At 42.3% G+C, this 16,513-nt stretch overlaps 1 protein-coding gene across 1 annotated transcript in view; it reads left to right on the top strand.

Annotated features, from left to right (window-relative positions):
- The window catches only part of LOC117473409 (ankyrin repeat and fibronectin type-III domain-containing protein 1), a 143,507-nt gene that overhangs the window by 72,939 nt on the left and 54,055 nt on the right, over nt 1-16,513 (top strand). Inside the window, exon 5 of the mRNA XM_034118977.1 lies at nt 16,150-16,190. Coding sequence (XP_033974868.1) covers nt 16,150-16,190 — 41 coding nt within the window. The remainder of the gene's footprint in view (nt 1-16,149; nt 16,191-16,513) is intronic.

Here is a 16,513-nt window from a genome sequence, read left to right as displayed (position 1 = left end):
TCCTCATTACCTCAAACCTGTACAATGTACCCCATCACTCACAGTAGTACTCTAGTGATGATGCAAGAGCAGGCTTGGATGCCCCTTTCTCTCTTGCTCTCTTCTCCCCACCCTTTCCTCGCCTCACTCTTTCCTCTCCCTCAAGAACACCCCCCACCCCACCTTAAACCCCTCCTCCTGAACTGACATGGCACCCACTAGGCCGGGGACCAGGCTGGGGATTCTGAGGTGGCGCCCAGACTCGGATTATTTACAAGAGCTGCAGTGCTGCAGAGACTGTGGTATTCTTCTTTCAAATGCCTGGGATGGAAAGGCATGTTATGTGGAACACAGAATCTCTGAGGCCTGTTCCTCTGCTTTTTTCTGTGGCTCTTTCTGCAGAGTAGAAAGACTTGTCACACGGACACAAACAGTTATGCACTCTTACATGCTTCTTATTCTAGAAAACACTTGCATTTAAACACTGCAACTAAAAAAAACATGTTTTATGATTAAGAAGGAGCGTCTTCAACATTTTGGGTGCAGCAAGATATTGCACTTTCTGTAAATTGATATGTAATAAGATGCAATGTCCACCAATCCTCTTTAAGCCCCTGGGAACACTCTAGCCTGTTGTGACAAAGCTAAATGTTTTCCAGACTCTGTGACTGCTTCTGGGTAAGACACCTGAGCCAGCCTGCACAGGGGTGGGAGTGTGGTGTGGAAGTGGGGTGCGGATTGGGGAAATGGCATGGATGCGATTCGGCATTGATGCCATGTTCCACATGCCCAGAATAGCCAGCCGTTCACGAATATCTCAGTACGCACAAACACTGTAAATTAGAAACCTGCAGGTGGCAAAAAGGGTTGTGAAGGGTATGGGGTTTGGGGGGAAAGGGTTGATAGGATTTGAGGCTTACTGTGGGGGTGGGGGTTGTTTCTGGGGAGTGTGAGGCAGCTTGGAGTCAGCAGGGGTCAGGTTTGCTGTCTTGGGTATCAGCATCCGGACACTGACGCCAAAACAGCACAAACTGGAGAAACGATTAGACGAAAGGGAGAGAGGGGGAGAGATTGGAGGGACTTCCAGTGTGGGTCACGGCTACTGTAGCCCCCCGGAGAGTTGAAGACATGGCAACAAGGGAACGGAAGGGGGGGCTGGAGAATGAGACAGCAAAGAGGAAGGAGAAAGCCTTGGCGTCAGTCGTGGGGGTTGGGGAGGGGTATGTTATGACATGGAAATCCCAGCCCGTTGGTCATGCTGGCCCGCGTGGGGCTCTGAGCAGCAGAAAGGCCTCCGAGTCCAGCCAGGCGGCCTCCTACCTGGCGCTGGTGGGAGCCAGGACGAAGGGAATGAACCTGTCACCGACTCCTGCTTGTAAACAAACCAAATACCGTGGGAAAGATGAGGTGTGAAGCCGAGGATGCTGCTGTCTCCAGGCCCTGTCTCCCTCTCCGTCTTGCTCTCGCTCATCAACCCCCAGACTTTTTCCTCTTGTGTCAGCGAGAAATCAAATACTACCCCCTTCCTTCGATGTCCTGAACTCGTGAACTTTCTGAAAAGCATGTGCCGTTTTTATTTGTTTGCCACGTGAACTATCGAGGTGAGCCAAAATCCGGATGTCGGCTCCAGAACCTCTTACATTTGAGAATTAATTAACCACACAGAAAGATCCAATTCCGACCTGTCATTGCTAATTATAAATGTTATGGATATTCATAACTAATGTAGATTCTGTATTCAACACTCCACCGTGTGCTCCGCAGTTTGAAATGTTTTCTCTCCTGTTTGGGATAAATATAGATATCTGTCCTCGGTGTTTAAGTTTGAGAGTTCCAGCTAGTTTTGATTTAATAAACTAACAGAATAGGCAATATCGCGGGTTTCTATGGCAACCACAGGCATTGCATATGAGATAGAAAACATGGCAATCAGTAGCTAGGCTGGCAGACGGTTTTAACCTTGACATTTTTGGAATGATACCACAACAAGTTAGTCCAAGACTTCCCATCGCCTACGCAGCCATGAAATCCACCCACAATGTTCTTTCCAGTTTTGGATACATGTCTCCCCCACCCCTCTCCAATTCACCGTCCTCTCCCAGACAGGTCCCACAAACACGGCCTGTCATTTTTAATAAATGCTTGAAACTGAGCACTGGTTTTTGTCCTGGTAGATCTAGAAATGACTAAGCGATGGCTGGTTGCAAAGACTTTCTGGAGAGGCCCTTGGGGTGAGGGAATGGAGCTGGAAGGAGGAGCTGGCCCCCGAGACGCCTGCAAACCGTCGGGATACACACTGGCCCGGCCACAAAAATGAGCCTCTGGCCAGTGTTGTCCGCCCCTCTGGCTTTACACAAATACACTCTCACTGACACACGCACACACCAGTGGAAACGTGTGCCTGGAGGTGGCTGAGGAGCATGTAGAGAGGAAGAAAGATGATGGGAGAATTTGGGAATAGAGTGTAGAAGCCGAGGGTTAGGGTGTTCATTCATATTTCTCCCTCTTCCTTAATGCAAGCCAAACCTCACTGGGTGAATCAGTATTCCTCATAAACAAGCCGCAAGCACACAATGGCGCCTCCGACTCTAGAGATTCGGTGAGAGAGAAATGAGAAAAGAAATGAAAAAGAAAAGAGTGACAGAAAGACAGAATGCCAATTTGAGAGGGGAACACACTCAGCAGAACATGTGGAAGAAACAAACCAAACAAACCAGCAAGAAGAAGCTGTCATCAAGAGGCTTGCTGAAGGATGTAGAGGATCATGACCCCCATCTTTTAGTTTTGCCTGTGGATATGATGTCAGTACCATTTTTAAATACGATCTCCATGTATTTTGAGGCTTTACAATACATTGCAACTATATTGTGTTGGCAACACTTTCTCACATGAGACATGAGCCCACCTATTCTCATTAAAGACTAATATAGCAACATACACATTCACTTTTATTGTATGTACTGTGATTGCTTTGTGCATTTCAAATTATAATACATAGTTCATGAGCCAAGCCAAAAGCACCTTCCTTACCGATGTATTTCAGTCCTTAAACTCTACCGTGATTGCATACAAAAGCAACAGGACCCTTTTAGGACTAATGTATTCAGATTACAGGCAATTATGGCTTATTACCATTTTGTGAGGGAAGCTGGGCTCATTTGCAGTATTTGTTCAGTGAATGTCTAATAGCGAGAAAGGAGAGGTAGTCTCGTGCTTCCTGCTGTGCGAGCTGTGATGCTGCCTGAGAACTGTAGCGTAGCGCAAATATTAACGTCTCATTTCCCCCTTACCTGGAGGACGCGACGCTAATCGAGATACATCAGGGCTAATAGCCAAAACAAATCACTTGTGAGCTCACTTTGCGGATTGTTGTCATTTGGTGGAACAGAAATGGAAAATCCAGCCATGTAATGGGGCTCATGGAAGGGGTATAATCAACCTATGTTTGAACGCCTTAATATATCTCTTTGATGCTACAAAGAAAGTCTATTGTTCAGTTCTTGACTTGTCAACAAACCCCACTCCATCGATGGTTGTGTCACATTCCTTTGGCACAACTTGCATTCTATGTTCCTGTGCTACAATTATACACACATGCTCACATAGACCTCCCCTTTTCTTCACCCTTTCACTTCTTTTTGTTTTAGTGCCGTGATCCTGTGAGTAATGATATGGCTGTGGGCCTTTGTAGTGTCGAGTGGTGGGGGCTAAGTGAGGTCAATAATTAGATTTTAAGCTGACATGACTGTGTGCTATTTACACAAGAAATGCTGCCATCTTGGATATTAATGAAATCTTAACAGCGATCAAATTGCTGAATAATCAAATGCTAAATATCTGGCCACGGAGACTAGATTTATCGCTTGCCCAGCTAGGCGTAAGCGGGCCAAAATCAATGACACTCGTCCAATTTACTGAAAAAAATATAGCAAGGACGTAAGTGTTAAGTGGCTTTTGGAAAGTTTGAGTATTTGAAACAGATTTCTTCCACTGACTTTAATATTAAGAGGCTATATCAGGAGCAAACCTGCCCTTTTACCTCAATGTCGGCGCTGCTAATTTGCCTCACCACCTCAGAAACTGACAAATGACACTGTCACTCGCTTGCTAATACACCATGCTGTCAAACTCAGCATCCTTGCAGTGAAACCTTCTGCCACACCAAATGTGAGCCATGAAAGGGTTGCTGTGTAGCGCTCTCGCTTCACTCTCCGTTTTTGTTGCCGTGCGATGCGAGTCTGTGGCGGGATATTTAGGTGTACGGTTTTTGGACAGGAAGAGGGGAAGCGCTGAGGTTATTTGATTGCTTCATTATGGTCATATATATGGCCATATATTTATGTATACTTTGTTATGTATGTCATTACATGTAAACCAGTGAGTGTTTGTTTGTTTGTGTGCGAGTGTGTGTGTGTCCTCGTGGATGTGTGTGTGTGTGCGTTTATGTGTGTGTGTGTGTATATATGTGTATGTGCGTATGTGTGTGTGTGTGTGTGTGTGACGGAGTAAAGAGGGCTCAGTGTTTGGACCACCCTGTGAGCTGGGCTGAGTGACAGCATGGGCCTCAAGACTCATGCAGTAGACACACACACGCACACACACACACACACACACACACACACACACACACACACACACACGCACACACACACACACACACACACACACACACTCAAGAACGGGCATACAGTACTCAAACACACACGTCAGCAACCTCATTTTTCAACATGTTTTCTACTCTATTAATGTCTCATGACTAAATACATATCAGGCTCCAAAGCAAACATGGTGTATTAAAATGAAATAAATCACGTTGGGATCAGGAGGGAACACACACTCTCTGGTACGGACAACACTGTACCACCCAGTAGCATCGCAGCACGAGTACCTGCTGTTTCAACCCTACCCCTATACCCCATATTTCTCAACACCTTATTCAAAAAGACAGGCCAGACATAATTAAGGTGCTTAAGGAATAATATTTATACATTTTCGGTGGATTTGAGTAGTAGGGTAAATGCGGTGATGACATAACGCTAAATTGAAATGAATTGTAACATATTTTCAGAGCGTTTTGACTGTAATTTCCCATTAGTCACCAGTAGTTTCGCTTTATTACGACATTTTCCAGTAATGAATAGAGGCATGACTCCAGTTATCCACCACCACAGCGAAGTGCTAGCCGTGTATTTTTTGGCCACAAATCAGAAATTGTAAACAGGTCAAGCTGTGATAATGTCATTCATATCAAAGGCTTTTCTTTATATATCTTATTAGGCGGTGGACTAGTAACCCCCTGCCATCATGTAGAGCACACACTCAAGATATTGCATCGACCTCATTTGTAATAATATTTGTTTTTGTTTTGTTGTGTTTGTATGAATGGTAGCCTAGCAGTTTTCCTAATTATCTAAAATATGGCCATCCAATCCAAGACTAGTGGAAAATGTCCTTGTTACAATTGCACTCAACGCAAACAATGTGCAACATATTGAAGAGTAGCAACAGATACATGCATGCCACGCCTGTGACACTGGGTACCTTTATTGTTTTAGGAGCAGGAGAAAAGAAACTTGATTAATCTTACGTTTGTTATTAACTGATATGTAAGCATGCATATTTAGAAGCTCAACATTTAAAGAAAAATTATTCGAAAGTAGATTCCATTAAAACTGTTTTTCTTGTAGTCAGGTCACCATTCTGGCCAATGCCTTATCTGTCTGGATAGGAAATAAAGATTGGAAACTTTGAAACACTTTTTGGACTTATTAAAAATCTTTGGATCCATGACCATGACATCATTGATCAAATCAAATCAAATCAAATCAGGTTTTATTTATAAAGCACATTTTAAAACGATTTTTGGTCGAGCCAAAGTGCTGTACATGCAAATAATAAATAACACATTACTACAATCGCAAAACAGAACAGAAGACAATAAATTACAACAGCAAATATAAAAATCAAACACAGGGAAATGTCATGAGTCATTGATGAAACGCTGGCGGTCATACATTGAAAGTCTAAAAAATATCCTGTTATCTGGTAGTTATGAAAAGAAAGAAAAATCCATCCTACATTTCCATGTGTTGCTCTAATTGCCAAATTCCAATACAGTTTGATAGCTATAAATGACATGTCTGTGGTTCAGATAGACCGGTGTGATAAATCTGTTCGACCTCTTAGCCTCTCTCCTATGACGTCTTCTGTTGTCAGATGATAACTGTACTGATACCGAGTCTCAGTGCTAAGAGTTTAATAATATTACTGCATGGCGGAAGTCCTAAAAATAAGACTGCTGAGAGGCAACTGATCTAGCATCTGATTAAGGCCAGCGTTGGCAAATGAGACTGCAATGGGAGCTTTCTCTTATTACTCTCTAACTCGTACAGTACATCCCTGCTATGGGGCTGTCCCTCTTGATCTGCCAACACATACAACATTTGACTATCATTGCCACAATTCGTACTTTGAGAACGTTAAAGCTGCCTTCACATGACCAGCGGTAAAATGGCTCTGCGGTGCTGTTGCCGTTGTGTTCCTATGGAGGTAGCGGTGTCTATTTCAACTCGGAGAAAGCGTTACCCTCAGAGTCTCTCAAAATGTAGCAGAGAAATGCGCTGAAATGACTTCAACTTTGAGCAGAACTAATCAGATGAGAGTTATCTCAAGCGGGCAGGCTAGCAGGGGAGGTAACCATGGAGACAAAACTTAATTCGCTGTTTAGTTTTCAAATGCAGGCGAAAATTATATTTGAGTTTGTTTCCTTTTGAATATCTTACAAAGGTTCTACATGCCAAATCTGAAAAGTTCAGTCAAATCTGGCAGCCTGTCTTGATTTGTTTTGGCCCTGATTGTCAGCTATCATTATGAGAGGAACCTCCAGAAGTGTAGAGCTGTTGTTTGCTTTGCTTTGTAAGTATTTATTTGACAGGTATTACAGAGTTTGTAAAACGTTAAGAAAAGTCAATAAATATATTGTTAAACCAAAAAAAAATAGCTTTTATTGAGAAAAATTGCAAATTGCATATCATGTAAAGGCAGCTTAAGCTGGGCCGGGGACTTACAAATGGTCTATAAAACTCCATGTCAAAAGTTAAATATTGTAGTCACTCACTGCTAGTTTTATGTGAATAACACCGTCGTTTCCATTGACTCACTTAACCCGCAGTAACTAAACAGAGATCTGAATACTTAACAGTATTTTGATAGATGTATAACTCAATCGAAAAGAGCTTTGCAAAGTGCGGTGCAGCAGCCGCAGCAGCAGGAGAAGGGAGGTTTGCTGGTCGGCCTGTGGACTGACTGGGGGACATCAAAGAGGACGAAGCCAGCGCTGCACCATGCTTCCTGCAATGATTAAAAGCAGGGGCCACAGTAATGTCTGGATGGGCCATTTAAAACTAATGAGGGAAAATAAATAGAGCCATGTCTATTGGCATGTGTAGGTGGAGTGAATGTATGTGTGTGTTTCCATCGGTGTCTATGTGACCGTCTTTAAGCAACAAACATGTGTGTGCAAGTTACTGGTAATAGCGCACGTTGAACGCATCAGAGGAAGAAGGCAGACGTCACTGAGCAGCAATCCTTGATTTTTCAATGATTTGTGTCATGTAACTTTATCAATTACGTGCATCCTGTGACGCACGGTATTCTTCCAGCGGCATCGTCTATATTTGACAGCCAAGGTTAGCCTCCTCACTGATGTGTCACACCGCCCCTAGATCCAGAATTCGATCTGAACAGCCATATGCTGATTATTACCCTCGTCATATTCGACATCCACATTGACTCACCCCGTGCTGCTGCGAGTGAGTGTTTATAGTATTGTGTGGGGTATGCAATGAAAGGATGTAGGCAGGAGGCATCTGATTTTATGAATGAGTCACATCTCTCTTGATCTTGATGCTGTTGTAACACAAATAGGAACATGAGGTGGAAAACAAAGAGAAGGGAAGTGCTGACAGGGACATATCAATTAACAGAGAATCTGTGAGGCGGACAATTAAACTGTGTTCTGAGTTATCAAAGGGGAAGAACATTTTGTACGTCATCAATTACATCAATACCGGATGAGTTGCGGACATTTATTAGTCATCATAATGGGACATTCATATTCCAGAAATGTAGCTGAAACTCGTGAGTGCTTTGAACTTCTTACTTTTATTCTTGTATTCTGCTTCTGTTTCTTTCACTACTATAGTTGTCAGTTTCTTCTCCAATCATTTATTTCTCTCTTATTTTCACATTTGCACGCTGCTTTGTCTTTCTTTCCCCCTGTTGTCATCATCTTTCCTATGTTCAAAGCACAGCTTAAGCAAAGGCACAAGCTCCTACAACAAGCCATAGTTTTCTTTGTTGATAATCCAAGCGCTTGGCTGGATGATGAAGCCAACCCATCGTAACGGATTCCAGGCCCCCTTTCACAATGTCACTGTCAGACTTGAGTTATTTCTCAATCCGCTGCTCTTCCAAGATCTAATGGGCAATTATCTGCGGAGGAGAAGTTAATGGGTGTCCCATTTCACAAAGTCCCTAGTTATTTATGTCAATGAGCGCCATTGTGTGGAAACGTGGCAGACCCGCGCTAACCGCTCAACTTGTTTAGATTTTCTCTATGGAATCCCACACCCATTGTAAGCCAGCACAAACCACAAGACCAATGTGTGTGTGTGTGTGTTACAAAGTGTGTTTTATACATGTCTTAAGTCCACTCTAACGTGTAGAATACCAGTGTGAGTGTCTATTACCGATATGAAAATGCAAAGACATGATGAAAATGTATACTGACCACCCCTACACACACATTTAAACAGACATCCCGCCTCCCACATACACCACACACACACTCACCACAGACACTTACACAAGCAGTGCCGTAGACCTACCACCACATACTCAGACAACCTCCCACACACGCACATAGCTACAGACCCACAGACACACAAGCAGGCATCCCCCATACACACACACACACACACACACACACACACACACACACACACACACTCACACACACACACACACACACACACACACACACACACACACACACACACACACACACACAGAACCAGAGACCCACCATCAACACCCACAGGCTCGGTGACATCATGGCTTGGATGACAGCACGTCTTCCAGCCCCATTAGTCTGATTGTAGGTGGCTCCGCCGCACTGATTTATGGGTAAATATCCATCGTCTCTTTCTGCTGTGTTGATTTATAAGCCATGTTTTGGTCCCTTTGGTCCCCAGACCACAAGACTTGGGAGGGGGAGTCCTGTGCAAATAATGACATTGTAAAACTGGAGACAGAGGGAGAGAAGACCCGCCCTGTCACTCTCTCATCACCCAGCGCTGTTGACACGTGGTGATTGGTCAGTGAAATCAGGAAGCTCGGCAAAAGTGAAAACTTTCTCTTTCAGACGTCTTGCAGTTATTTCTATCGCATACACTTGCGCACCTGTAAATGTCTATCAAGCTGTCTTCCTTTGTATCGGCCTTCCTCTTCCACTTTGGCTGTCTTTTTTTCCCCATTGAAGTCATCTATCTGTTTGTCAGCGCTTCTTTGTCATCTGTTTTCTTTCCTCTATTTTTTCCTTGCCTCAGAAGTGTCTGAGTTTTTAAGAGCCCTATTAAGTCTGTGTAAAACCCCAGTGGAAAATGGATTAGCACAAGAAAGAAAGAAAAACACCATTCACATCCGACAGTATGTAACCTCCACATCATCCTGTTCCATATTGAAAGAGCATATCAGTGTTTGTATGTGAACCATTCGGGTTGTGAACACTTTTTGTACATGTAAAAACATCTTGTGGTGAATTACTTAAAGTTTTGCAGAAACATTACTATATTTTCAACATTCTTGTCAACTTTTAGAATAATTAAAGGTCTGGATATTCCACAAAGACCTACTTTACATAACTATTTGACTTTTCTTCACCATCTTTCCCTCATTTAACTCCATTTGTACAATTGTTATTGTTTTCTTTTCTTTATATGTCTTCTTTTCTTTCACCTTCTCACTCTTACTTTTCTCTTTGCCTAAACAGATTTTCACCCCACTTGACTGCTTTGAACTGTTGTTTATTATAAGGTTATGCAGAACCTCAGCCCAAACAAATCAGCCAATCAGTTACACAGAGAGAATTCAATGACCCTTCTTATAATACAACTTGCAAAAGAGGACAGCACATGAATAAGTTGGAGTAATAAATATCAGGCAGAGTGAGCATAAGTGCATTGTTCTTGTTGTTGTTGAAAGTGCATGGTGTGTATCCTGAAGCCAGATGTCACACTCTCCTCCCAGGGGCCTCTATAAGAAGGATTCACTGAAAGGCCAACGGGAACCCATTGAGAGCCCTTCAAGGGAGTTGTTAATTTGTGTGTGCATGAATGAGAAGGAGTGGTGTGTGCGGATGTGCATTTGGATGTATTGGGTATTAGGAGTTATAATGAGAAAAGCTCCCTGTGACTGACAGGTGTAGAGACAACCTGCTGTGGTACCTGAGTGGTGCATGCTGGGTGCTCGCGTCTCCTCTGGGCTCAGCCAGTGTGAGTGGAGCAAATGGATGGACACAAGTAGTTGGGATAAAAAAAGAAAGTATGACAGTGTTTCCTGTATATCCTTTCAGAGCTATGCCAGCATTGCTTGACATTTCCACCAACTATGAGTAATGTTCCCTATACCACTCAGGCTGCTCAGAGCTCACCCACTGGACAATGAGGTGGCAGAGATCTGTGTGTGCCCAGAGCCAGACACTGAAAATAATAAAGTGAATCATAATACGTCATGCCAACAACATACACACAATTAACGTCTTTCATACATGCACTCACCCACAGCAGAAACCACACTTCAGTTGCCAGCCACTGAGCACAATGCAGATTTCATGACTAAATTAAATTGTATTGACATTCACCAGAGCTACAATTCTGAGGGTTAGACGTTGCTGTAGGAGAAGCATGATTTGTGCCACGATTATACCCAGCGCTGTCTGGAGGCTTGTTTAAATGTATCTTTAGGTCCTTTTTGAACCGATGCTCACGTAGTGCTCCAGCTGCTCGCATTGTTAAAGCTCTTTGAAAGTCATCGCCTGACACCAGACACTCTGCAAAAATACAATACCTCTATTTAATACAATACCTAAACTGGAAACAGATTATATTCAGCAAAATCAGTTGAACCTATTACCTAACTGAATTAATACCAGATACACCAACCAAGATACAATACAGTAACAGGATTCCACTCACACAAAATAACATATTCATATGTCAGATGAATTCAAACGTTATGCAAGTGTGCTGTCATAGGACAAAACAAAAGGGAAAAAACTACAATTTATCAGACAAAAAAACCTTTAGTTAAGTTTGCTTTACTTTATTAAGAGACACCACCATTTCAGTCACTCTTCCAGTGTGAATGAGCATATAAAATGTACAGATCCTTTATATTAAAATAAAAAATACTGTTAATATAAGAGCTATGACGCACTTAAGATGACACCATTTCTGTGTTGCAGAGTCTTATGCCCACGTCTTATGTAAAGGGCTTGTTTTGTTAATATCACAGGTCAATAAGTCCCATGTGAGTCAGCTGTTCTGTGGGAAACACCCGTTCACCAAGTTTACAGTAATAGGAGCTGTCAGATTCTGTACTATGACGCAGACATGTTACATAATGCTGCAGTGGCCATAATCTTTTACGATGTGGGAAAAAACAATTATTTGTCTAATATTTATTTGTCTGTAGAGACATATTGATCAAAGTATTCTTATCCACTCTCTGAGCAGTAAACTTGTAGTTCTTGCGAGAAGCATTACTAAAGATTTAAATATTGAGGAATTGTACTCTTGTTCTTATATCCATTTTTGTTATCAACAACTGTACGCTGATGATTTACTGCTATTCGCCTAATCAAAAAAAATGGTGTTGCTCAGTTTTTATAACTGCAATAAAACCTTTTTTCAATTTAACAACCATAGCAATGCCGTAATATTCAGTTTAAAGTGAATCCTTGATACCATACATTACATTGCACACCCAAAAGCTGATTTGAGCGGTTTGTTAGCGTGAAACACTTGTATTCATTAAAAACAACAACTAGCATCAGGGACTTGTGGGCTCAAACTGATAATTAGCTAATTGTTTATTTACTGCTGACACTAGATTTGATTTGTCCGTCCAAACATAATTGGGAAAACGACGCTGTAGTCACAATTCTTTCCTGCTTTTAATGAGCGCAAAGCTAACGTGGTATTTGACCCACAAGCAGAAAAACTGACTTTCAATAAGTACACAAATTCTCAAAATACTTGTCCATTTAGAGTATTATAACAAATCCTCTAAGTGTGTTGTTGCTCCGGCTTAAGTGCTCCGTGCTCCCACAGTACAAACAGGGAGGTGCACCTGCTATGTAAGGTCCATCCATCCATCCATCCATCCATCCATCCATCCATCCATCCATCCATCCATCCATCCATCCATCCCTCCCTCCCTCCCTCCATCCATTCATCCATCCGTCGATTCATGTCTCTCATCTGCACAACTTCTTGCTCTTTTCCCCACTGATCAGTCTCTTCAGGCTATAATGAGCATTTCCTCCTACCCCCCCCACCACCACCACCACCACCTATTCTCTCTCTTTGTCCCCCCTCCTTTCCTGTCCTCCCCTTCTCACTGTGTGCAGAATTGGAGAAGCTTATCGCCTAGCAACCGCAATTAAAGTACAACAAGTCAGTGGCGGTAGCAGCCGCCATCGGAGAAAGCTTCACAAACCTTTGTGTGACCGGCGGCTTTAGACAGAAAGAGAGGAAAACCGAGAGAGTTGAGAGGGGGGGGGGAAAACAGTGATTTGGAGTTGGACAGGTGAAGCGCAATTAGAGCTACCGCTGGAACACCGTAGAGAGGACTTTGGAAAGCAGGAGAGAAAATGAAGACAGGGAGAGTGGAGTAACGTTCCCCGGCTGGGTTCACTGGGTTGGACTCGACAGGTATGTGTGAGTGCCGGAATGAATGGACACAGAGTGAAGGTATTCTGCAAATATGATGGTGTTTGGATGTGTGTGTTACTGCCTGTGTGTGTTTCTGTTTGCTCATGAGTCAGTATTTGAAGAAACACATGTTAGGCAGATTATGCTTTTCATGCTTTTGGCACAAACACAGCATTTATAGTCTTGGAAATTTCACAGCTTTGAGAAAATGACACGTTTTTAAATACCTGCTTACACACACACACTAAGAAATATGTAAACGTACACTTGTATCTGCGATGTAGTGAATCATTTCTGAGCTGTATAATTGATTCTTATGTATCCCTTCAATATATATATCTGTCTTTTTTTTATTGATTTTCGTCATTTACAATTGCAGAATTTGCAAACCAACTTACACTTGGTGTGTAAGGACAGTTAATTGTTTTCCATATTTCCCCACTATCATTAGGATAATTGACTGAGGTGTTACGAGTAGCTCTTTTAATTGTCAGGTGTCACCTGCTGTCATTGTCTGGGCAAATGTGCTTTGTTTGGCTCAGGGGGATTTAAGGACTGAGTAGTAAGAGATGCACCGAGAGGGAAAGCTTTTGTACGAGCTGAGATTTAAGTCATTAGTAGATTTTTGCTGTATTTTTTGGTAACGCTGTGAGTGATTTCTGTGGACAGATGTGACAAGATGTAAATAGCAAGATGTCGGAACACCGTGAGCCAAGTCTGTGAAAGGCTGGTGAACAAACGGGAAAGAAAATATACGATGCCATTCATTTTTACATTGGTAGACACATGAAAACAAGCCAGGTGTACCTTTATAAAGTATATAGGTTCCTTAAATATATATTATAACCACCCTTTAGGATGTCATGCTCTCTAAGATATTGCACATTTTGAAAATCAAACCCTTTCCCAAATGATTCCCATTTATGTCTTTAATCATGAGTAAAACATTGTAAAGTAGATCATTTTATACAACAAGAGGTTTCAAAAATCAACACAATACTGCAATTGCTTGTATTCCTCTAAATGAGCTGGCTTATTCATGCTCGGAAGCGGACATTACTCCAGCCTGAAAGGTGGGTTTAAAATAAAGCCCCCCACTGACCTGTCTTTCAAATCAAGGACACCCACCTTCCCTCGTCGCCATGGCAGAGTGGCACACTACCTGAGTGCACTGTGGGGGGGCTGGAGGTGAAAGGTCAGTCACTATGTTTGTCCTATCCTGTCCCCGCCAGGAGGATGAAACTGGGGCGCAGACTTAAACACACAGGAAAGTCAATCGCTGGTTAAAATGTCACTGAACTGAACTGCACACGTAAAGCACACACACACACTCCAAACGCCAGAGGAGAGGACTTGCTTACTCGTCAAAATGTCATTGCACTGCTCACATAAAAGCACAAACTCACACTCAGAACAGCAGCTTTCTCTGATGTTCAGTTAATATTCAAATGGAGGAAATGCATTTTCCTCTATTCTTTTTTTGTATCATAAGGATACACTGTTTAACTGTATTATTTATACCTCAGTGTTCTACTGTCTATGCGGGAGACGTCACATTACTGGATCTCATTAGTCCTGTGTGTCACAGCGTCCTTTTCAATAAAAAACGAATCAGCGGTTTTGTTTTGCTCCTGAAAGAAAAAAAACGGGTTATAACTAAAGTATAACTAAATATGCATCAGATTGATTGGATTATATAAACTGCTTCACCAACCTATTCATCTCTTATTTATTTCTATCCTCACCGTAATAATAAACAGTTGAAAACCCACACAATCCGTCTCTGGCTGCATATTTAAGGACAATTAGAATTGGAGAAGCATCTTTCTATTGTCCTCATACTATTCTTACTTTTGTATTTTATTTCTTGTGTTCGAGCGTGGCCTGTATAAACAACCGCCCACCTCCCCTGATATTAGGAGTCTGAATAAGTGTGTTTGCCAAAAATGGAAAACAGCAAGAGAGTTTAACTCCAAGAACTTCTCCAGCCTAAGGCCAGTGTCTGTGTGTCTCGTGTGTGTGCTACTGTCTCAGCATGTGTCAGCGCAGAAGGCTATAGCCTGTAGAAGATGCAGACAGCAGGGGGATACTATGTGTGTGTGTGTGTGTGTGTGCACAGTGGCGTTTCAGTGTGTTCTGTGCATGTGTGCCTAATAAGCCAGAGGGATGTATTCAAACGGCCCCTGCTGAGCGGAGCTGGCAGGAAGTATTATTTGAGCACCTGCAGTTTCTCAGTTGTCGTCATCATCAGGGAAGGAAATGGCCTTCTCTTACGATTATATTTCACATTCAATTTGATAAAAACGTGCCTAAAGTAAATCCTCTGAATAAGTGTTTGTAGTTGAAGCCGGGGAGCTAATTGTTTTTCACCAGAGACAAAGCCATTACCCACATTATAGCGCTCACAAGGGGACATTGATCATGTGATTGGTGTTGCCTTGAAGGTAGATGTCCAGATTAGAGGGAGATATTATTGTAGGTCATGACCCAATTAAAGGTGGGGTAGGTAATTTTGGAGAAACCAGCCCGAGTGTGCTAGAATTTGAAAATACACAGCCGGTAAAAAAAACGGCAACTTCCTTACAGAGCCCCTCCTCCAACACACACGAACGCGCACATGACCAATGAGGGCACGAGATAAGTTTGTGCACAGATGGAAGGCTGACAGGCAGGTAGGCCATCCAGTTATTTTAGCCGGGCCGGCTAAAATGATTGGTCGTGCTTTTTACAGTACTACGGCTTCCACAGATGACATTTTGTTATGGATTTTTTGTCAAAGCACTTACGATATTCATTGCTATCGGGATGTTAAGAGCATTCCATGGAATATAACAAAAAGTGTATCTCGAGCCGGTTTCTCAAACTTACCTACCCCACCTTTAAGGTGGAAGGTAGGACATTCCTGTTTTAGGGTTGGTGAAATGTGATTGTTTTTAGGTTTGTAAACGTGCTGATGTTTTGATTGAGGGTATTACATTTTGGTTTCAGGATAGCCAAACCACAAAATACAATCGGAATTGTTGGTATTATATATATCTCATGCATATTGTGTGCGCATGTATAAAATGCTCTCTCACCCACCCCATGGTTTTGCAGTATGTCCTCTATAAGAAAGTAGGATGGAGAGCCACTTTGATGGTGATTGTAATGTCTGTTTTTCTCCTCTTATTTCCAGAGTCTGGGCTCTGCTGACCGAAAAGAAAATCAGCCCAAGAAGTAAGTCCTGTCTGATTACTTTCCTGTACATTTCTTTCCTCCACTCTGAGATGGCATTGTAAACCACTAAATCTTTATCTTAATGGGTGATAACTTGCGTAAACTTGCTAAATCAACATAACAGCACCAGAGGATTATTTTTTTTATTAGCCTTTTTCCCCCAAATTGTATAATTTATCAACGTTTAGCCTCTGTTTCCTAATCTGTTACCATTTCATTTGCACATTTGTGCTTTTTGCAATTCCTTTTTATACTTTACTATGCTGGGGCCAATAAAAGGACAATAATGTTACCACTGTTTGAGACAAACAAAAAAAACAACC

This window comes from Trematomus bernacchii, unplaced genomic scaffold, assembly GCF_902827165.1.
Source record: "Trematomus bernacchii unplaced genomic scaffold, fTreBer1.1, whole genome shotgun sequence".
NCBI lineage: Eukaryota > Metazoa > Chordata > Actinopteri > Perciformes > Nototheniidae > Trematomus > Trematomus bernacchii.
Note: the sequence above shows the minus strand (reverse complement) of the source record. Positions and strands in the feature narration are given on the sequence as shown.